Source organism: Xenopus laevis, chromosome 1S (assembly GCF_017654675.1).
Source record: "Xenopus laevis strain J_2021 chromosome 1S, Xenopus_laevis_v10.1, whole genome shotgun sequence".
Lineage (NCBI taxonomy): Eukaryota > Metazoa > Chordata > Amphibia > Anura > Pipidae > Xenopus > Xenopus laevis.
In genome coordinates, this window is record NC_054372.1 from 170061284 (window position 1) to 170085315 (window position 24032).

At 38.8% G+C, this 24032-nt stretch overlaps 1 protein-coding gene across 5 annotated transcripts in view; it reads left to right on the plus strand.

The window, feature by feature from the left end:
* ssbp2.S (single-stranded DNA binding protein 2 S homeolog) overlaps nucleotides 1-24032 on the plus strand; it is a 112237-nt gene that overhangs the window by 77321 nt on the left and 10884 nt on the right. For 3 of the 5 annotated variants that reach the window (NM_001086878.1, XM_018233656.2, XM_018233646.2), the window contains 8 exon segments: nucleotides 12393-12482; nucleotides 15735-15818; nucleotides 18122-18181; nucleotides 18264-18330; nucleotides 19693-19763; nucleotides 21403-21470; nucleotides 22283-22331; nucleotides 23822-23857. In NM_001086878.1, coding sequence (NP_001080347.1) covers nucleotides 12393-12482; nucleotides 15735-15818; nucleotides 18122-18181; nucleotides 18264-18330; nucleotides 19693-19763; nucleotides 21403-21470; nucleotides 22283-22331; nucleotides 23822-23857 — 525 coding nt within the window. 5 annotated transcript variants of the gene reach the window in all.

Consider the following 24032-nt stretch of genomic DNA (forward strand, 5'->3'; position numbering starts at 1 on the left):
TCCACAACTACCTTTAGGGCTTATTCACATAAGAGTTTGTGTTGGGTTTTTTTGAGGCTGATTTGAATTGCAGCAAATACAAGTCCTGTAACCCAGAGCAAACAAACATTTTTCCCACTACAGTCGACATGTTATGACGTGATTGGCTGCTAGGGGTATTATTCAGGGGTTATTGTCTGTACAAATGGATACACAGATGAATCATGACTTAATTAATCATGATACTGTATATAAGCTCTCTGTGCTGCTGAATAACTATGCAAAGGGTTACCACCTGACTGGTAAGACCCTAGCTATGGCAGGGGTTGGTATTACAAATTTACTACCCATCACCCTGTGGCCTCTGAACTTTTGTAAGCACCCCACTATAAAAAAAAACCCACTGAAATGTACATGAACATAGCTCAACATAACCATAGAAACAGGCAAAGCTGTGAATGTGGTCTGTGTTGTGGCCACGGGTAGAATGGGGAGTGGTCGTGGCAGAATAGACCATTGTGAAAAGGACTGTGGGGACAAATGTGTTTTTAGATGGAAGAATATTACATAAATGCTGGGCACAAACTGTATTTTTTATTGCCTGATCACTCTCTACCAGTGCTGTCTAAGATGTTCCATTCTGTGGGACAATTCTCCCCTCTGTGCCACTGCAACAAAATCATATTATTATTGCAATGTCAAACAAAGGGTCTAAGGAGATCTTGGACATGCTGGGGGGCCATAAAATATGACATACAGTAAATCTAATTTTAAGGTTTTCTATTTCTGTAGAAACCAAGGTGTGAATTAAACGTCAATGGGATTTATGTCTCTGCTTTTTTACAGTTATGCTTATTTCTGCTTCTACAGATTACTTTGCCTAACAGTTTATCAAACAAAAGTAACACAAAATAGTCTCGAAATTGGAACAAAAATTCTGTAAGCTGTTCAGCCTACTTCATAAGACTGATTAGAAGAGCATTGTGAGCTAGCCTTTAAATGCCTTTGTGTTGTTGCGTCTTTCAATTCTGTCTGGCTCCCTAGGGTGTGCAAGTGCCATGTTTATTTCCATTCATTCCCAACTTGTAATAAGAAACCTTTTTGCATCCATTTCTAGGACTTTCCGGACAAAGCGCAATCATTTATGTGCTTAAATATCAGTTTCAAAAGTGCAAAACAATTTACTTGACTAACCCAATTCCGCACCTTAAGTTTTATTTAAATCCGAAAGCCACTCTGTAAGCCTGCCGTCAAACCGAGGTCAGTTAGAAGCGTTAAAATTATAGCTCTCCTTCAAGTAGCAGCTAATGAGAGCAGCCGCACTCCTTCGCCATGCAGAAAATATCTGCTAGACAGCAGTCTGACAATCCTTTAGAAGAATCACATTATTCTACTTTCTCATTGAATTGTGTGAGAAGTAAAAAAGTCACGTTTATTGAGCTATATTCAGCCACGTTGTTCCATTGGCCAATGAGATCAAATACGCAGAGACTGGAATGCTGCTATACATGGCAGCAGTCCTATTAGCGAAGGTTCTATTTTTTTTATTAGGACTTTTTTAAAATTTTAGACTTTTTAAAGAAAATGTTAAAGTCCTACTAAAAAAAGATAGAGCCTTCGCTAATAGGACTGCTGTCATGTATAGCAGCATTCAAGTCTCTGAGACCCTTTTCATAATTTCAGCAAAAGGAATAAAAAGGATATTACAGAGTAAGGGCCCAACCAGATTACTTTAATGTTTGCTTGTTGATTGTAAGTCAAAAAAAACTACTATTACTTTGGAATACGTGACCTTTCAGTACTTGAATGTGGTTTGGTATAGATTTCATTTAATCACATAGCAGAAAAACTGTTAATGACAACTTCACGGTAGAGTTGTGTGAAGAATAAAAAATCCATAATAATATTTTTTTTTTAATATTCACAGTGATTGTGATGCATATAAAGTACATATTTGCAGATCATGTGTAATAATATATTGCCCCTCACATTCATTCAGTCTTTTTTTTTCAAATCCGCAGGCTGGGTTCAAAAGTAAGATGATCGTAATTAGATTATTGCATTAACGAAGAGTGGGTCAAAAATGGCATTTTCTTGCTCTCAAATATAGTAATATCTGATTCAGAACCAACAGGCTTTTACTATTCCTTTCTAACCAGGGTCCAAATACAATAGGATGCTTGTTTTACATTATACATTATTCTCTGTGAGCGTTGCAATCCTCACAATATCTTATGTACATGATGAAGCTGGGGTTGTTCAGCGGGGAACCTGCTTCTGCTATTTAAGCAAGGCAAATTCATATTCAATGGGGGAAAGTTAGAACTCACCATTTGATAAATATGCTTCCAAAAATCGCATCGGAATGAATAGTACGTGGCTGAGTTTTCATTTATTAAACTCTAAAAATTGATAAATCTGACCCTAAATGTCAATTTATAGTAGGTCCACACAGAAGATTTGTGTCCCATTATAACGCTCTGTATTATAGCTTGCTCTGGCAGGGATGTTGTCTGTAGACTTTTGTCTGCCCTCAGCCATTGTGATGCCAGGGGCGCACCAGAAATCCAGGAGGAGCCCACCAGGATTTTTCATGGCCTGTCTAATACTGGCCAGGGAAGCATTCTACATACACAATGCGTCTTTGCACTGTGTATCTGCCTTAGGGTTCCATACTGTGCACGCCAGTTAAAGGCTGGCAGTTGTGAAGGCTCAATGCACACAATACATCCTCCTCAATGTTCTGTTTTATTACATTGTTGGCAGTTAAGAGCCTAAACGATGTAGTGGGACAGTTGTTTGCCCATTTGTGCTGTTTCTCAGTGTAAATCTTGTGCTAGTGAAGTAGCCGAGGTTGTTAGAGCCTTATTTCTCATTCAGATCTATGTACTAAATCAGCACTGCTGTGTGAATCACTATCTTCTTGAGTTATTCATCAAGTTATCCATGGGCTGAGATGCAAATACATCTCCTTGCATTGTGTAATCATGTTGGGAGTCACGCTGAATGGTGTTCAACACACACAAACCTGATGCTATATTGTCTCCATACCCAATATCTTTAGTATCTATTTCTGCTACTGCTTCTGGAGGAGAATATGGTGGAAGTGAGAAGCAGAAATAATGTATACTTGGAGACCACCCCTTCCCTCTGAATTCATGTTTGTATTAATTATGAGGAGATGCCATACATGTTGATTCATTTGTAGTAATCATCTAGTCATATAAACAATAACATTTCTGTTGGTAGTAATTACACAGGTCTCCTGCCAAGGCCACATAGTACTCAGTCTGCTCAGCTGGAAATATTACAGGTTAACCCTCTTTTAAACCTAAAAAATAATTTGAAGTGAAACCAAAACTCTGAAAAACTGTCTTCGAATTAAATTTGTACTTTATACTTTTTCGTTAATGCTTAGAAATGATGCTTCCTCCTGCCAAACCAATGGCTGCTCCCACTCGTAAATTCTAAAATAAGTGCAAAAAGAACTTGACTATGTACATTCATGGTTCCAAAGTTTACAATAATGATGGTAACAATAAACTTTGGGTTTGGGTATGGCCTGCTCACTTTCTCCTGTCAGACCATCCGTTCCCTATAACCACAAGCAGAACTGTAAGTATGGCTGAGGCCGAAGTATGTGGTCACACTTCCTACAAATAATTCCACTTAGATTGTAAGCTCTATAGGGCAGGGACCTCCTTACTACTGTTTCTCTTACCACGTGGCACTTATGGTCTGTGTACTCATATAAGATAGAAAGTGAGACAAATATGCCTACAGTCACATATGTGCATTACTAGTTGCAGACAGATAAAGAAACCTAAAGTTACTTGCTACCACAAAAAAGTCTAAAGATCTCATGGGACAAGCACTTGGCACCCACTGTGCTCCTTGGCAGCCTGTCCTTTCTCCTCTCTGGCTCCTCTATGATCTCCTTGATTGTTCTCTGCAAGGTGGCAGATGGTACGAGTCCTTTTCTTCTTTGCCTGAAAGCAGCCCAATAAAAAGGATTAGAACAATCATTAGAGTTTCTATTCAGTGTGCATGTAAACAATCTGCCTTACATTTAAGCACAGAGAGGCCTCCCTATATTTATCCAGCTGGAAAATCGCATCAAATCTTTGTAAAATGTCTTCGCTTTCTGGTGCTTAACCCATTGCCTCTCACCTAGGTTTTATGTAGTGTGTGTGTGTGTATAGTATCAATTTTTTTTTTTTTAATTTTTAAAGGCGACATATAGGATAAGTGCAAAAATTTATTTTGTAGGCAATTATAAGTAATATATGGTGTAGCTTTTACATGGTGCTACAAATTAATATTATCTTTAAAAATGGCCCCTTTATTGGAGCTCTCTATAGATCTTCTCTGGTCCCTGTCTGTGTTTCAAATGAGGGGTGGGCGTGCCAATCACAGTCCTGCAGTCACACAAGTACAGACAGGTTTCTGCTGATTGGTTCCTGCTGATTGGTTCCTGTCCTACAGTGCAATGAGCTGCACAGCCTGGGAATTCAGGGAACAGGAAGTGAAAGAGAAGGGAGGGATTATTGGGGTTTTTGCAGAAATATTCAATAAATCAGCCTGAAACACTACTTTTTTAAGCACAATTCTTCTATATCTAAATGAATATAATGCACTGGTACATTCTTATTTATTATTAATTTTTTGATTTGGAATAAAGAGCATAAATTGGGAATTCCTCATGAGCAACAGTGGGAAGGCAGGATTATTTGCACTAACATCTGCTATGTAAGGTCTTAGATACTTGCAGGTTTGAAACAAAGCAGCAGCCAAACTCTGGAACAATGTACCTGACTCCATACTGCTTCCCTCTACCTGTTTCCAGTCAGTTCTATTTTTCATACCGCTGTTCACACCAGTGTTGCACACTATCCTGCCATTCACCTACACTTGTGTGCAATACTTTCATAATAAATCCCTTTCTCATGTATATTATATTATTAGTTACTTCTTTACCAACCCTGCAGAATGCATACATACTGAGCTCTGTGTCAGCAGGACTGCCAGATAAATTGCTCATTTGCTTATTATGAACTGATTTGACCCAAGTGAACTTACAGATGGCAACCAATCATCAGTTAGCTTTGATCTGTGTACAGCAGGTAGAACAGCAAAAGCAGATCTCTGTTTGGTTGAATACACTGGGTCAGATTTGCTCAGTGTTTGTAAACTGTGACCCTCAATAGCAAACTGTACACTGCCTGTTTCCGTCTTGTTTATATTTTTGTAGCTCAAGCCATGGCCATATTGGAAATCCTGTGCTGGGTGCAGAGCATAGTGCAAGTGGGCTCCATTACAGCCGACACCAGTCACTAAAACGTACAGATTAGGGGACAGGAGGTGGGGCAGATATGTAATTTCACCCATCCCTAATGAATACAGAGCTGATGAAGCCGGCAGCTCTGTATTCATGGGGCACACACAGGTCTCTGCACTCTTTTTGGAGAACAGAGAGCGGCACCAATTCAGAAACGTGCAGAACAGCACATGTGCAAACATTGTTGTGGCTTGTGGCCATTTTTTTCACTTTGCAGTCTGCTTGGCTTTATAATATCAGTACACTTATGGGAACTGGTATCCAAAATGCTCAGGAACTGGGGCGTTTTTCAGGATCATTGATCTTTCCATAATTTGGATCTTCATATCTTAAGTCTACTAGTATATCATGAATGCATTAAATAAGCCCAATAGACTGGTTCTGTTATTATTAAAGATTAATTATATCTTAGTTTGGATCAAGTACAAGGTATTGTTTTATTATTACAGAGAAAAGGCACATCGGTTTAAAAAATTTGGTTTATTTGGATAAAATGGGAGATGGCCTTTCTGTAATTTCGGAACTTTCTGGATAACGGGTTTCCAGATAACCGATCCCATACATGTACAGTATAAAAAGACAGATCAGTCAGTAATGATGCACCTGTCTCTGCCTTCATCCCTATCAAGGGGCACAATATGCAGCCCTAGGCACAGTAAGCCAGTAACTTGATGCACACACATGCCACTAAAAGTTGCTCCATCTGCATATTGTGTATAGGGCCGCCATCGGGGAGGGACAGGGGGGAGTGTTGTACAGGGCCCGGAGGGTAAGGGGGGCCTGTATCTGTTGCACTTACTTGATTAGCTGGGCCTCCCTGCTTTCAGAGAGCTGTTGACTTCAGAAGGGAGGGCAGGAGCACAGGTGGAGGCATTTTCTGTCCATTCCCTTCCCTTATTGGTCCCGGTTGAGCTGCTTAGGGGATTGGATAGCTAAGGTCTGAACTCCCTCTCCAACTCATCCAATCGCCAAGCAGCTTTACCGGGACTTACATTTTTGTGACCAATAAGGGAAGAAAATGCTGTCACTGGAAGAAGATGCAGCCACCTGTGCTCCCCCATCCCTTCCAAAGTTGGCAGATCACTGACAGTAGGTGGACCCTGCTAATCAAGTAAGTGCAACATGGCAGGGCCATGTTTATTTTTAAACATCTGGGGGGGGGCTGACAATATTTTTTTTACATGAATGTGTAAGGGTGGCCCCAGCCACCAATGTTTTTATAATGTGGGGGGGCTGGCCGCCAATTTTTTTTTTTTTGCTGCTGTGGGGGGGGGGGGAAAGACCTGTGGGTGGGGTGGGCGCAGCCCAGGAAATTGTCATATGGGGCCCTGTGATTTCTGATGGTGGCCCTGAATGTGTACACTATATACTGTAAAATGTATATGTTGTGATGGGGTGGTAAAATCTAGTTCCAGTTGAAGCGGGGGGGCTGATATGACATGCTTGTGATAATGCAAGGCCACTTCCAAAATCACAGCCTTTCTTAATGTATCCAGCCATGGATTATCATGTGGAGGGTAAAGCAGCCTTTGTGTAAGGCTATTGGCCACCCCAAAGTGCAGCCTGTGACTGGCCAGTGTGCTCGCTCTATAGGAGCTTCTTCCTCTCAGAGTCCGCATGTCATTTTATAGAAATGAGCTGCATCTGCTCCGTGCCGAGAGACATAATGGGTAGGAAAGTGGTGCTCGGTGATCACGCTTCAGAGACTTCTGTTTATGGTGGTGACGGGCTTCACACAATGACTACAGATCTATTTTAGTCGGTTGCAGTGCAGCAGGAATGACATCTCCGCTCTCGCTGCATCTGATTTGCATTGTACAACTTGAATAGAGTGAGAAGTGCGCACATCCAAAGCCTCCATACTAGGCAGGGGCATGCTACTGGGTCGTACCACAATACAACCTTTTTTAATTTGCTTTTTGCCTAGTACTTATTCCCATCATCAGAGGGGCCCCTTGGGGATAAAACATTGATACATTATAAAATATTTCATATATATTTTAAAACTATAAACATCATTGTATAAGGACCCCAGTTGCCTTAGCAGGAACATTGTCTTCTCTGACATGTTATAACATTCCTCATTATTGAGCTAGCTTCAGCCTGCCCTTGAGAGTGTGATTCCCTGGCTTGGCCTATTATACAGGCAGGAGCTGGAACGTTACATTCACCCTGTTGCATTTGCACTCTTTTTCCACAAATGTTACCCAGTTGCTGTAGAAAGACAATAAATTGCACTTTTTTCATGGATGCTGAACTCTTGTCATGCAGCTTGTGGCGAAGCAGAGTTCGATAGCGACACCTGCTGGAAAACATTAAAATGACCGCAGCCTTCCGCCGATTGAATCGCTGAACAGGATGGCCAGCATTTGCAAATGGGTGCCACTGGTTTTTATATAAATAAGGGCAGCAGATACTTAGTGAAACACACCAAGGGACCTACTACTTTAAAGGAGAACTAAACCCTAAAAAAATGAATAGGGATAAAAATGCCATATTTGATATACTGCACTTATTGCACCAGCCTACAGTTTCTGCTTCTCAATAGCAGCAATGATCCAGGACTTCAAACTTGTCACAGGGGGTCACCATCTTGGAAAGTGTCTGTGACACTCACATGCTCAGTGGGCTCTGAGCAGCTGTTGAGAAGCTAAGCTTAGGGCTCGTCGCAAATTATCAAAATGAGGTTGGCCTTTCATATACGCTGATGCTACAGGGCTGATTATTAAATTCTGATGCTAATTTCACTGGTTTCTTTGCTGCCATTTAGTAATAATCTGTATTAATTACTAATCAGCTTTATACTGTGACATTTATATTCTGTGTGTACTGTATATTGTGAGTGGGTCCCTAAGCTTAGTAAGTGACAGCAGCACAGAGCATGTGCAGTGAATCAGCAGAAAAGAAGATGGGGAGCTACTGGGGCATCTTTGGAGACGCAGATCTTTACTGCTAAAGGGCTTTGGTTGCCTTGAGCTTGTACAGAAGCCCAAAACATGATTAGCCTACTAGCCTACTTCTTTAGTTTAACTTTCTTTTTCCTTTAAAAAATTAAAGGAATATTGTTGCCATCCTAAATTCTTTTAGCTAAGTATATACTTATTATAGACCTGTTGAAAGGTAATCCATTTCAGTGTCATTTCAAGTTGTAATGTAGGCATGGTATTAATGCTTCCTTGATCTCCCTATCTATACTGTAAGCATATCTGCAGATGTGTCCATATAGGAACCTGGTGACATACAGTAGATTTTTGAAAAAGACACATCTGTCAAGTTCCATCAACCTTTTTAACTCACATAAAACATGTACAACTGTTTTTATTAGTCTATATAGATTATTCATTATACTTATACAACATGATCGGTAGATTGCACCCACTTTAGGGTTCCAGAGGACAAACATTATTTGGTTTTTCTGTCCTTTTAAAATCCACTTTGGATCCATGGAAATTAGAAGAGAATGTGTCAAAAGCCCCATGTGTAACTCTTGACTCCAATGCCAATCAACCAGTCTTAAAGGAAAACTTTACCCCCCAAACAATGTAGGTCTCTATAAAAAGATATTGCATAAAACAGCTCATATGTAAAACCCTGCTTCATGTAAATAAACCATTTTCATAATGAAATACTTTTTTAGTAGTATGTGCTGTTGGGAAATAATAAATAGAAAATTGCCATTTTAAAAAGTAAGGGCCGTCCTCTGGGATCCTAGGAGTCACGGTGCACACAAACAAACTATACATGTTAGGTCACATGAGCCAATTAACAGACAGAGTTCTGTCTTTTGCTTCAACACTTCTTCCTGATACAGTGAGAGCTGCAGTATTTCTGGTCAGGTGATCTCTGAGGCAGCACACAGAACAGGCTCAAGGCAAGAGATGTAAAAGGGCAATAGTTACTTAAATATATTTACCCAGTGTCGGACCGGGATGCCTGGGGCCCACCAGAAAACCTTAGACTGTGGGTTCACTTTCCAAGCTATTATTCCTCCTCTCCTCACTCAACCTCTCTAGTCTCTATTCTCTACTCTATTTTTCCATTATTAAGCTGCTTTGTTCCCATAAAGAAATAGGGAATGACCATGAAATAGGCCAAATGGTTAGTAGCAAGAGGCCCACTGACATCTGGGCCCACCGGGAGTTTTCCTGGTATCCCGGTGGGCCAGTCCGACACTGTATATACCAGTTTGGTGCGATTCTTTAAATATGCCACTTAATATATTATCTGTTGCTTAAGTGTTCATTTTGGGGTATAGTTTTCCTTAAAGGCACAGGGGATAGAATAATAATTGTGTACAAATGGTAAATGCGGCAAAGAGGGAATACTTTCACCCAATGGAGGAAAATCAAGCTGCCTGATAGGGTCGAGTACTGCTTCTTACTGCCCCCTACCTGTGTCCCCAGGGATTAACATAGCCTCTTCTGCTGAGCGATCGGCAGTGAAACGGCTATTAACCCAGTCTGTGTGTACATAGATTTTAATCTCCTCACTTATTTACTGTAGGTCTCACCTCTGCTCAGCCTTGGCTGTGGACTCATTGATAAACTTTTCCGCGGAGATCCTCGGGTCGCAAACTGCATAGCCCCTTTCAGACTGTATGGTTCTTGTATTTATGTCAGGAAGATTTAATAGGATTACCCTCAAACAGCATTAATCCATCAATGCTTTTCCCTTTTCCATGCAAGAACGCGCAACACAGATCATTAGTAGGGCGGCTGCACTTTGAGCTGCGTTTATTATTAGTGTTATTTCCAAGCACAATACAGGAAAAAATAACCTACTGTGCAAAGCCACCTTTAATCCCTGTAAGGCTACTAGAATGGCCCTTACACGAATATAGGATTGTTGTGCACTGGGGCAGTTCTTGGAAGTTCTTGCTAATGCCTTTTGGTACATAGTTAATCTGTTTCATTTCCAAGGTAAATGGGCTAAACATGGTGCTACATCTGCACAGCCATGCTGTTCCATAAACTGCACTATATATATATATATATATATATATATATATATATATATATATATATATATATATATATATATAATATACACATATATATATCCACCAATATTACAATGGTTGTTTAATACAGGGCATATTATTTCTATATGTGTCATTTTTTAAATATATCGGGAGGCACATGTATCAAGGGTCGAATTTTAAATTTTAAATTTATGTGAATATATTAAAACTCCCATAAATTCAAAATTCAACTAATCAAAATGTATTAATAAGATTTAGTTATTAAAGTGGACCTGTCACCCAGACATAAAAAGCTGTATAATAAAAGTCCTTTTCAAATTAAAAGGAATTCCAAATTCTTTTTTATTAAAGCATTAAACTCGTTTAAAAATCTCAGCTGTCAATCAAATATTGTCTGCCCCTCCTCTATGCCCTGGGCATAGAGGCGGGGCAAGCAATTACTTTCACTTTCCATTCAGCACTTATGACTAGATGTCTCTGCTCTACCCACATTCCCCCAGTTAATCATTTATCCAACTTGGACATCAGTATCCCCATTCTGGTGCACAAACAAGATTCTGAGATGATGCAAGGCTTGTCTTAACAGTTTCCACAAAATGGCTCCTGCCTGCTTGCTATAATTATGAATTCCCAGACTGATGGAAACAAAATTCAAATAAATTATACGGTGTAATTAAAATTTTGCTTGACTAACATGATAAAATAGGATGTGGAATCATTTTTTTGGGTGACAGGTCCACTTTAAAATTTGGTCAAATTTTACTGATTCGAAAACTCAAATCGAATTCAATTAGAATTATAAACACAAATGTCAGGAAGGCTGCAAACATCACCAAATTGACCCTTGGACCTCTACCATTGATTTGTACAGTAATTTGGCAGATTAGGTGGCGAATAGTCGAATTCGAGTTCTTAAATGGCCATGATAAATCTCGAAATTCGAATTTGAATTAAAACTCAAATCGAGCTTGGAGTTATGACCAAAAAAAAAAAACTAGAAAATTCAAATTCAAATTTTCACTTCAACCCTAAATAAATCTGCCTTCTAGTGTTTTATTAGCAAGCTGCTTCAACCTAACCTACGTCCCACTGCAAACAGTCCCAGACTGGAAGTAGGTTTTGTTTACAGCCAGGAGAAAATGTTTGGTTGAGGAGGTGCATTTGCAAAACATTTATACACCACCTATCTAGTTACAGCGTAACTGGAGGCAGCTGGGAAATTGACAATGTCTAGCCCCATGTCCGATTTTAAAATTGAATATAACAAAATCTGTCTCTTTTGAAAAATGGATTTCAGTGCAGAATTCTGCTGGAGCAGCACTATTAACTGATGCATCAAAAAAAAACATGTTTTCCCATGACAATATCCCTTTAAGGTGCCCATAGAAGTAACAATTACAATCTTTCTTGGAAAAGATTTTTCTAAGAAAGATCGTTGGTTTCAATACACACGTGTAGAGCTGAATCGTCAGATATACAGATACAATGCTACCTGTATCTGACGATTCACCACTAACAATGGCCGATGTTTGGTGCCTTCAAAGGCACACAATTGGAATTTTCCGTCCAGCCCGATCAGCGAGCCGGTCGATATCTAAGTCTTCTGCCGATATTGGCCGGCTCTTTTCCCACCATACACGCACCGAATATCGTTCGGTGTACAATATTATCTTTGCATCTATGGCCACCTTAATACCAGATTGTAGAAATAATGGAAATTTGGGTAAATTATTTCTATTGTAACAATGCTTGAGATCTTCACCTGGAAATATTTGCATTTAAATGTTGACTCCATACTGCAAACAGTTGTTGACGCCAATTAGCAAACATTTGGTAGGGACCTCTTTACCTCTTGTATTGGGTATAGTTTTTTTTTTTTTGTGTTCCCTTCAGTGTGCCCTACACCCTCTTTTTTGTTGCTCATTGCATACACGTTTATTGTACAGCGCTGCTGAATATTTTGTCGTTTTATAGATACATGTTAAAAATAATAGTATTGGCTTGGTTCTGTTTTGTGTCTCCATCTCATGCATTACCGTGTTATTGGTATGACTGAACCATCTTTAAATGATTTTCTGTTGCTCTTGTCTCCAGAGTGCTGCAGCTGCCCCTAGTCCAGTTCTTGGAAACATGCCTCCAGGGGATGGAATGCCAGTGGGCCCAGTTCCTCCAGGCTTCTTCCAGGTAAGGCCAAGTGAAACACTCACATAGGAGCCCTTGCTACTGATATAAAAAAAGGCATATTTAACCCAGCACAGAGTGATGCTCACACTGATCTATAATACGGCTGTAAATATTTAACTTTAGCCAGTGAGCCTCTGTGTTACCTATTGAGCGTATTCCTGCCTCTCTATCATTGTATACCATGCACTCATGCACCGAATAAAATTACAGAAATATTTGAATTCCAAAAAAAATCAGCAATGAGCTCTGAATACTGAGAAGAACAGAAATCAAGAAGAATGCTTTTTGAAATCTTATTGATTTCTGTTCTTCGCAGTATTCAGAGCTCATTGCAGAATTTTGTTTGGAATTCAAATATTTCTGTAATTTTTTAGGTAATTGTTTTATTTATAATTAAAGTGTGTTTATGAATAACTAGTCCAACATTTGTAGACTAGTAACTGTTCTTAAGATGGCCATACACGCACGGATATTGTCGTATACAACTAATTTTCGTACAATATTTGGTGCGTGTATGGGGGGAGACTAATATCCGCAGAAGGATATTGGTCTGCTCATTGATTGGCCCAGGTGGAACATTTTGTTTGGACGTTTTTAAAGGCATCTGAACATTGGCCATTGTTAGTGCTGAATCGTCAGATACAGGGAAAATTCTATTGTTTCTACCTGTATATCTGACGATTCAACTCTACACGTGTGTATTGAAAAGAACGATCATTAATCGTTAAAGGAGGCAAAACAATCCTGTTAATGTAATTAATGCATTTACATTTTTTTTTAGTAGATTTAAGGTATGGATATCCAGATTACAGGAAAAACCCCAGGCCACAAGCATTCTGGATAACGGGTCCCATACCTGTATGCAAACATCCAGCATATACATTCTACCACACGATCACCATATATAGTGCTACTTTTTGCCAACATGATATTATTACCCAAATTTAAATGTTTTTTTTATAATTTTTTATTTATGATTTTATTGAGGGAGGAGGGAAGGGGTACAGAAGAATTGAAATGTAAATATTCATTTTACAATAATTATAATCTTCGGATGACTCTACTGCAAAGGAACAAGTTGTCTTTTGCACAAATTATTAGATATAATAAATATTAGAGACCAGCCCCCACCAGTGGGGAAAAATAATTCTTTCATTTGTGCCATTGTGCAGTATATATAATAAACCTTCTTGTTGAGAAAGTCATTATTTTTGCACCAAGAATCTACTCCAACTTTTGGAACAAGGAGTATTTTGTCCATGACTGCCATTTAGCAGAAAACCGCAGCAGACAAAGCCCCTCTCCATCTGTCACTGCTCCTAATGTTATACAATCACAGGCTGTCGCACAGAAATGTGACATGCATGCTTTCAGCCAAAACACTCACTTGACATATTGATTATTGTTATTATTTAAGGTGATCAGTACTCATGCTCTTTAGCATTTGTTCTGGCCACAGCTAGCTCTACTGAATGTAGGAAGAAGCTAGAATGAAAGTATTAAGTAATCCAGTTACTGATGTGCATGTATGTGTTCCTGCAACTAATCCAAAATATTATATTCAATGATTTTGTGCTCACTAATAACAAATAATAATTAACTAATAATAATTAATAACTAATATCTGCTCTGCCACCTTGTGGAAGGAGGTAACAAAGAATGACTTTGGACCTGGAGTAGATGAAAGGAACGTGCCAAAATACTTCCCTAATGAACCTCCATACTGAACACAAAATATTCCAGTGAAAAAAAAAAAAGTCATACCTCCCAATTTTTGACAGCTCAACCCGCAGTCTTTGATTATTAACAAAATGTCTCAACTTTCGCTTTGATCTCCTGCACAGAACAGCCAGAAAAAGATACAAAGTTTCCAAAACTTAATTGGCTTTTGGCAGAGAGCCCATAATATGTGGCAGGTGCACTTGGATACATTTGTTACAATCTAAGAGACAATTGTAACGATTTAAGATAAGCAGGTCTCCTGGGGAAAATGTGACTTGCAGCTTAAAGGGCAATTCATCTTCATTAGCAAAACTGTAATAACATAAAAACCAAAGAAATATGTTCAAACTTTCATAACCTGCCAAATTTTGTAAAATTAACGTGGTAATTAGGGGGTGTGGCCACAAAAAATGGGCGTGGACAAAAATTGTCACTGGTTTTTTTTTGCCCAAAATGTTGGAAGATAGAGATTATTCATGACCCATGCAAGAGCTGATAATCCAAAACCTTTATACAAAATTATTGAACTCCCAGCATCATTTATAACATTTTATATACATGATAAATAGACCATACAAGGCGTACACAATTTCTTCATTGTTTAAGTGGTTATGTTCTATATGCTCAGATTTTATTTGGGCTTAAAAATGACTAATTGTTGCTTCATAACCTCTTTCATCTGGAAGTGTGTCAGGGCATGTTACACAAGATCACATGAACTAAAAACCTTTTGTGTCTATATTGCTAATATCCATTTATACAAATTGCTTCAACTGCAAAGGTTCTTATAAGTGATTAGTTGCCCTTCAATTAAAGGGACATAATGGTTAAGAATTTCAAATCTAAGTAAGAGAATTAATATCTTCGGTAAGCACAGATTTCCGAATTAATAATCTGCAAAAGATAAGCAAGTACTCTATTTGTAGTAAACATTGGTCCAACAGAGGTATTTACTGTAGCCTGTAGATACGTTTTAGCTGGATATGATCACTCACACACATATGAATAAATAATACAAATGATGTGGTGATGGTATCCCTTTAACACTTGAGGAAGACGCTTGAATGTTGTGTATTCCATTTTTTGTTTGTTTTTGCTTAATTATCCTGTTCCATGAAAATGCATCATCAGCTAGAATCCGCTTCCATTCTCCACTAATACAGCAATCAATAGTTTATGCTTTAAGTGCTAAAAAGGATCATAGCTGTTTTTACAGATAACGTTTTACATCGGGTAGCCTACAATTATTGATGTTTAACCCTTACATGCCTTAATTCTTAAGGTTCCAGGGTGAAATGCATAAGATAGAGTTCTGTAATGGATTGGGTTCCCGCAAAAAATATATGGTTTTCCTGGGCAGTAGGGATGCCAGTCAGCAAGTCAAATTCTATAGAGCATTTTGCTCTACTTAATTTATAGCATTACCATTACAGTAATTACATTACATGAAATTGCTTAGAGGCTTCAGTTTTGGTGACCCAGTCTTTAAATTGCGGTTCTAATGGTGTCCCTGATCTTATTATTCCCTAGGGCCCTCCAGGTTCCCAGTTATCACTGCATGCACAGCACCTACCTCACCACCTCAACAATTCCATGATAGGACCCCACAATCAGGTAGGAGGCCCAAGCAAGAGTTTGCTCTGCATGAGTTCACTGGTTTTATTAGTGCCCCTATTTGGGTATTTTATACTTTAAATTAAAACAAAAATGGGCATGGTAAATAGATTTGGGTACAAATGAAGTACCCATATCCTTAATTCACATGCTGGCCTTACACCATTTCCTCACAGTGTATATGAAGGTGCATATATGAAATTCAGAATATTTGGAGTGTAGGCCATTGCAAATAAATTAATATATATTGAACAAAGTACTATACTCCAAAGCTGCCCATAAATATCCCACCTTTTCATACAGATTGACCAGTCTCTCACTGCATTGCTTTATTGTTACTGTTGGGAGCTCTCCAATCATGTTTATCTATAGGGTCTTCTGCTACACTGGGATTCACATGAACAACATTTTAAACAGATTCTAATTTGACTTCACTCACCACCTCACAAAGCCAAACAACTGGGATTATATAATATTTCCAGAGAGAGTTCCAAAATGAGGATCAGTTACAGAAGCAGCGTTGGACTGGACCAACCAAAGATACTGACATTGGGCACCGACCCTCATAACAATTAGATGTAGACAAGGCTAAATATAATGGGTACCTTACAGACCTGTGGTGGATATAAGACAGGGCTCATGGGAGTTGAATTCATCTGTAGAAAACTCAAATTTGAGCTTTCTACAGGGGAATTCAAAACACTTCAGCAATTAATTCTGATCAAGTGCAACAAGACAAATCATAGCTAAATTCTGGTTGGGAATGGGGAAGTATCAAAACAGCCTATATTCTGATAACATGTAAAATCTGGAAGAAAAAAAAAGACAACACTTACCTGCATGGGACTGTGAAAAAATGGTGCCAATTCCAGGAAAATATTAAATCCAGGATAAAAGAAGATTGAAAACGGCGACTGAACATTTGTATTCTGATTAATACCACTTATAATTAGTGCTCTTGTGAGTAAAATCGAGCATCAGATCTACTGTGGTTCCTAGTGTGGGTATCAATTTTATAATGGTAGGGTTTGTGCCAATGGCAAAAAAATATATATAAATAGGTACTACTCCAAAATAATTAATAATTCAAAAGCAAATATTAAGTAAATCTTGGAGGATATACTCACAATTCACCCCAGTCCCAGGGTGCAAGTCCAAGACAACATTACAAAATAGAGATGTGAGTACCCCAACAATAATGAGTCAATCAGTTAAAAAATTAAAAAATTTATTAGGACATAAGAGACAAGACCTAAAGCGTTTCGTGCCTGCTGGGGCACTTACTCATTCCATTTTACCCAAATCCCTCTCATCTACTTTTCATATTGTACATGTGATGTAACACTTTTCACTATTCACGCTTTATATTTCATATATTACTTGGTGTGCACTGATCCAAATACTTTTAAACACCACAGGTGTAAATACCATTTGAAATACTACACTATGTTATTTTTCAGCTTTTTCCCCCCTCAACAACCGAGATGTACAGCGATCCTTACTGAAAACTGTTCAAATAAAATTAATCCTTATTGGAAGCAAAACCAGCCTATTGAGTAAATGTTATTATTGTTTTCATTTTATTATTGTTTACATGAAGATCCAAATTGCGGAAAGATCCGTTATCCGGAAAACCCCAGGTCCCAAGCATTCTGGATAACAGGTCCCATACCTGTACTATGCAGTTTTCATTAAACAGAGAATATTAGTGATTAATATGATATATACTTTCTCCCATGAGCAAGGTTAATATTAAATTCAGTTTGGGTAAATTATACATAGTTACATAGTTATTTTAAGTTGGATTGAAAAAAGACCAAAATCCATGAAGTTCAACCCCTAAAATGAAACCCAGCGCCTATACATACACACTTGCACTGACACCTCCATACACTCACATAAACTATATATATAAACATATCTATATTAATTGTACATTTATGTATCACAATTTACTTAGATATTATACTTGTCCAAGAAATCATCCAAGTCATTCTTAAAGGCATTAACTGAATCAGCATCACAACATCACCCGGCAGTGCATTCCACAACTTCACTGTCCTGACTGTGAAGAACCACCTACGTTGCTTCAATTTCATGTTCTGTTCCTCTAGTGAAGTTATGTGACTGCTAATCACATATTGTTTTAACATTGTTTAATGGCCACCAAGAGATGTGACACCAAAGAAGCTCCACGCTCCCAGTTAGAGGGCCACCAGTTGCTTATTGATGTTCCAAAGTAGCTTTATTAATTGCAAACAAACTAAATTCTATTTACCGCTCTTTCTGTCTTGTCTCTACAGCCATTTATGTCTCCCCGGTATCCTGGTGGTCCCAGGCCCCCCTTAAGAATACCTAACCAGGTGAGTACAGTTTGCTTCCCACATTAACATCTGTCAGGAATTAGAAATGAGCATTGACTAACAAGTATTTTTTTTTGTATAGGGACTGGCTGGTGTTCCTGGAAGTCAAACATTACTTCCTAGTGGAATGGACCCATCAAGGCAACAAGGTGAGTGAGGCTTATGGCTATAGTGGCTACCGTGACATCAGTTTTGCTATTAGAATTGTTCTTTACTAATGTCATATGGCTTTCTATATATGTATTATTGCTTTTTACATTTTGACAAGCAATCCTTGTGACTACCCTGTTTTAATGAAGTGTTGGGCCTTTATTAGCCCCTATGGGACGCATGAAGGATCAAATGTCAGATGAGACTCTCTCCCTTGTGAAACATTGCCAGACAAAGGGATTATCTGCTTACTTCATTAAGGTCTTGGCGAGTTACTGCGAACATTCTAGAACCTCCATAATAACACTCCAGAGACCCATATGCTAGCCTGTCCTCTATTTAGTACTCCCCACCACTAAATCTGCCAGCTTTCACTAGCTCCCCGCCCCTGTCAGTGTCATCAATTAACTTTTCTCCTGCCAACCTTTAGTGCTGTTCCCTGTATTTGCAAGCATTTATCTGTATGCCAGCCTTGCCTGGGTCATGGCTAACTTCCAGAGAAGGAGAGTGGCAGACATTGTTGCATAGGAAAAACCAAACTACGTGGGCTGTAATTCTGTATTTGGGAGGCATACTAAGGCATTCCATTCCTCTTGCACTTAAAGCAAAAGTCCCGATGTAAAAACCTAAAAAGGTTTTTATCTCGCCAGTGATACGTGGGGCCTGCTGCTCATGCCCCAGACCTACAGCTCGAGGTGGAGGTATCCAACCAAAGAAGAAAACGACAGGCACTCACAGATTCAACAAATAGGCTTGTAAAAGAACTGAGAACTTTATTTAGGACACAAAGTAGATTAACACATAGCCTTGCGCGTTTTGTGCATAGACTGTACCTATTCCTCTACCTACAAGGCAACTCATGCAACTGATCTTGGTAGTTGGGTCTATCCACGAAAGAGTTGTGTGACTGCTTATGATCTTCACTTTAATGGGAATAAGGCTTGGCCAACTATTTGGAAGCCAAACCTTGACCACTCAAGCCTCCTCAGGCCACTTTCATATTTTTCTGGAATTGAAGGGATCAACTATACTGCACGTCAGATGTAAACTGTATATGCACAGAGCATCATAGTAGTCAGGGCCTGATCTATTGTGTATATTGCAGCTTTACTTTTCCTTGTTTGAGGACAAAAAGTCACAATGATGTAAAGTCACTGTATTGTGCTGGATCATCACAATTCCCAATCAATGATTTTGCTAGGTGGCAAGATGACATTTTGTGTATCTGTACTGGGTTTCCAGGTAATGCATATTGCTATCATCACTCAGATGTGAAGGATAATAAGAGAAGATGGATAGCGACATACAACACTTTTGCATTGTGGATTAAACTTCTTTATATGTTGTTATACTGTTTTCAGGACATCCAAACATGGCTGGGCCCATGCAGAGAATGAGTGGTCCGAGAGGAATGGTTCCTTTAGGCCCACAGGTAAGTTCTCTTTTTTTTTTTTTTCTCCACATGGGACTGTACTCCATATAAAAGTTCCACTCCTTTCTTTGCCCTTACAGTCAGAAAAACCTGTATAAGACCAGTATATGTATGCCTTACTATATATAAGTATCCAAAATCCATCCTTCCATATAAATATGTTCAGATGGGATTTTGACATTGCAAGATTTCCCCATGTGTGCCTGTCAGAAAGCACCTGTCAGAAGAATGGAACCATATAAAGCTGGCCATAGACACAAAGATCCAATCGTGCGAATCGAGGAGAGTCCCGACATTTTTCGTCCGGAGGAGATCGGTTGTTTGGTCGATCGGACAGGTTAAAATATTTCTGTCGGCTGCCGATAATTTCTCTGCATGTATTGCCGCCTTTTCTGGAAAAAATTACTGGCCTTCCTATATATTTATTGCTTTTCCCTATTAATAACATTGGGATCAGCCATCATTTTTACCGGCCAGGCCGGTGAAATACCGTCCAGGTGGCAACGCTAATTGCCGATGGTACGATTTTCAGTAGGAAACTGTCACTAGCTTTTGTCGGGCATAACTTTCGTACGATTGCTGTCAGGGGCAGAACATTGGCTGATCTGTTCTTTTACTACTTTATTTGATCTGAATGGTTAATGGCAGGTTGGGAGATGGGGAAGTCCGATCATTCGAGGATTCGAACGCTCAGATCTTTGCATCTATGGCCAGCTTAACTTGTTGTGCACTCATAATATTCCTTCTCTGCATATGTGCATTAATACTCAGAACAGGGAGCTGCCATAATCAGCAAAGGTAAACTGGAGAATTCTCCATCAACAGCAAAATTAAGAACCCCCCTGTGAGGTTTTTGACTAATACAAATGTTAGACTTGAATGTTCTGTGCATGTTATAAGCTATGTACTCATACAGAACGGATTAGATGGTAGATAAATCCAGTTAATGACGAGGGAACAATTTCCCATTTTACACATCACTGAGAGGACCCCTGCGGCTCCCTTCTCGAGAGAGAACTAGCTTGAAAGCCTACACTTTCATCAGATTCCATCAGCACAGATGTAGGCGTTCTACCAATAGGAACCCTATTTCTTACAAGGTATGTCTGGGCAGTGTACCATAACCAGCATACTGTAGTCAATAGAGGGTTCTGGAAATAGTCAGAGTAGCTATTGCACTACATCGAGACATAATACATACATATGATTTTTAAAACAACAAGAAATATTAATAAAACAAATATCCCATCTACCATTTTCTTATATTCTAAATGTTTTTACTAAAAAAAAAAGTCTTGCTTCTAGCAAGTGTTTGTGTTTATAAATAGGGTATTGATATGGAATGAACCCGTGCACATACCTGAACAGCAGCATATGCTAGGTCCTTTGAATATACCATGATACTTTTAACACAATACTATCTGGCAATTTTAATTGGCACCAGCCAAAGAGCAACAATATAAATACCCATAAAGAGAACATACAGGGATTCTGCTTATAGATGGGTAATGACGGAAATAAAAGCTGCCCATCCTACTTTTAATAGGGTTGAGATTAACCTGCTGTCCTTTTTTCCCCCTTTCCTTCTTGGTTTTGTTTTTTTGTTTTGTGGTAGTCTGACCATTGGTTATCATTGCAGAGTTATGGAGGGGGAATGAGACCGCCACTGAATGCACTTGGTGGCCCAGGGATGCCGGGAATGAACATGTAAGTAGCACTTATTTTATTAATATATAAATATAGCAGCTGGGCTGCTAGTACAATTAATGTAAGTCCAAGAACAGCGATACATGTTTTTTCATAAGCACAACATTTTGGTCATCACCTGTGAACCAACACTTTTTTCCATTGAGTTGAGTGATTGACCAAAAGGGTGGTGGCCTGAGAGGCTTGGTTCTTGGTAACACCAAACAAGCGTAATCAATAGAGTCTTTTGAGTGGTATTTAATTTTGCCTTGGGGAAAAAAAAAATATTGTTGCTTTAACCCCTTTATTAATTAGTACGGATATGTACATCATAAGACTTTCTATGTAAAACATCCTATTCAGATAAAATTTGAAAGTATTCTTTTAAATAGTGTAAATTTAGCCATTAAGGATATTTTTCTTATAAATTATTTTTCTTACATAAAATGCAATGGCATCAACATAAACATTCTCATTATTCTAGCTTCAGTTCATGCAAAGAGCCCTGATATCTAATATCACATATGGTATACACTATCATAACATTTACATGGGAATTTGTCCAAATTGTGATTATGAGCCCCCAGTGGAGTACGGTCAGGATCGGCGCTCACTTGTAAATAGCTCTGAATATCTATTTGCATTTTGTGTTCCGTGGATGATTATTTTACCGCACTGTGGGTGCAACCCTATGTGTACAAACTGTACTCACTGCTTTCCTATAGTTTATATTATGTACATTGTTAATTCGGGTTGAACTCCTCCCAGATATGATACTAAGTTTTCTGGAAAATATTAAAGTCTTCATATTCAAGTATTTGTTTGCTTTGCAGGGGTCCCGGAGGTGGCAGGCCATGGCCCAATCCAGGCAATGCTAATTCGGTTAGTATTTTCTACCTACGTTGTACTGTATCCTCTTGGACAGCCAAGAGATAAGTTAAGTTGTAATGCCACATACACCCACTTGTACTGCTGTAGGTGGATACAGATAATATTTTGCTCATCAGAACAATTTTTTTGAGTGAAGACCTGTATGTGTACAGACCGTCCAGAGTAAAATGCATTATGGTATAAATAAGAATCAGTTCTCCCATATACCACAGCTTATCAGGTCATATCATTCTCTGCCACAGACCTTCAGCTCCCTGCCTATTTAGCCAATCAGGGATGAGCTAAGAAGTTTAAGGATTATAGCCATTGGAAGTATTAAAGAGGCAATGTGTGAGGCTTTCCACCCTACACTGATCATGAGTATCCAGTCTTCCTTGCCTGTATTTTCTAACCAGCAAGGTGACTCCTGTACCTGAAAAGTATTAGCAAGTTTTACTTTTAGTTGCAGAACATATATATATATATATATATATAATGTTTGTTAGCTCAACAGATTTCTTTGATCTGAATATGAGAGTCACATTTGAGTGCTAAAGAAGAAATTCAATATGGTTATAAAAGCCAAAAGCTGTACATTTAAAATGACCTCATATAGAAATAAAGAAGGTTCCCTACTTGACATGGCACCTGCAAATATATGGTAATGTGACGAGTGAAGGTGTACATAGGTATATGTAAATGTTAGTACTCAACTGTAATTATAGATCTATGTGGGGCAGAGAACTTTTAATGTGTACTGCTTTTTTCATTATCTTTGGGTCAAGGGAAAAAAGTGCACAATCTTTGATATTCTGCAGTTCGACCACAGCTACAAACCACTAGAGTTAGAATTGGGCAGAAGTTGTAGGCAGGACGAGTGGGAGTAATAGGTAAGAGCTAAAGGGACCATTAGTCAGGTGATTTTATTTAACATAAATAAATGCTGATTGAGTGCTGAAAGTGCTTAATTGTTTCACAATGGCATAAAACATTATTGTTCGCCAATTAAGCATTTTGGCATTCAAATCACTAATTCAGAGTGCTGCTGATTTCTCACTACATACATTTGCTGTAAGTGACCCTAGTTTGGGTCAAACCGTACAGCATCTAGTATTTTCATAAAGTCCAGGTTGAGGGCTCCAATACTTGTTTGAAACACACACCAGGTCTGATTGTGCAGTACTAAAATTCAATCCCAGTTACTAAACAACATATTTTTTCCCTAAAAGATACTCGGGTTTGTGTATGGAGCTGGTAAAGAGCCCAGGCAGGAGCTAAGAATTAGGGGGTATGCCCTATGAGCTACTCTCGCAGTTGGCATCATTTGGCATAATTATGAGCTACCTGTCTTCCCTGGAGTGGCTCCATTTTCCTCTCAGTTTTGGCTGTGCAGCACTGTACAATATCTATGGAAAAGGCCATTTAAAGAGAAAACAAAACCAATCAATAGACGTTCTGTCTGAACACTAAAAAGACTAACTTTGATTTTTATTTGCTTTCAGATACCCTACTCATCTGTGTCTCCCGGGAATTACGTGGTAAGTTCATCTGGCTTCATTTTGCTCGTCGCAATTGATGTTACGTTTTATTTAGTGAGCGAAACAGTTGTCCAGATGTTAAGAAGAGCCCTTGTGTATTGTCTGTAGAGTGAACATCTGAGTTGGGTTTACTTGTTTTGTCTATCGTTTAATGTGCATATGTTGATATTCATTT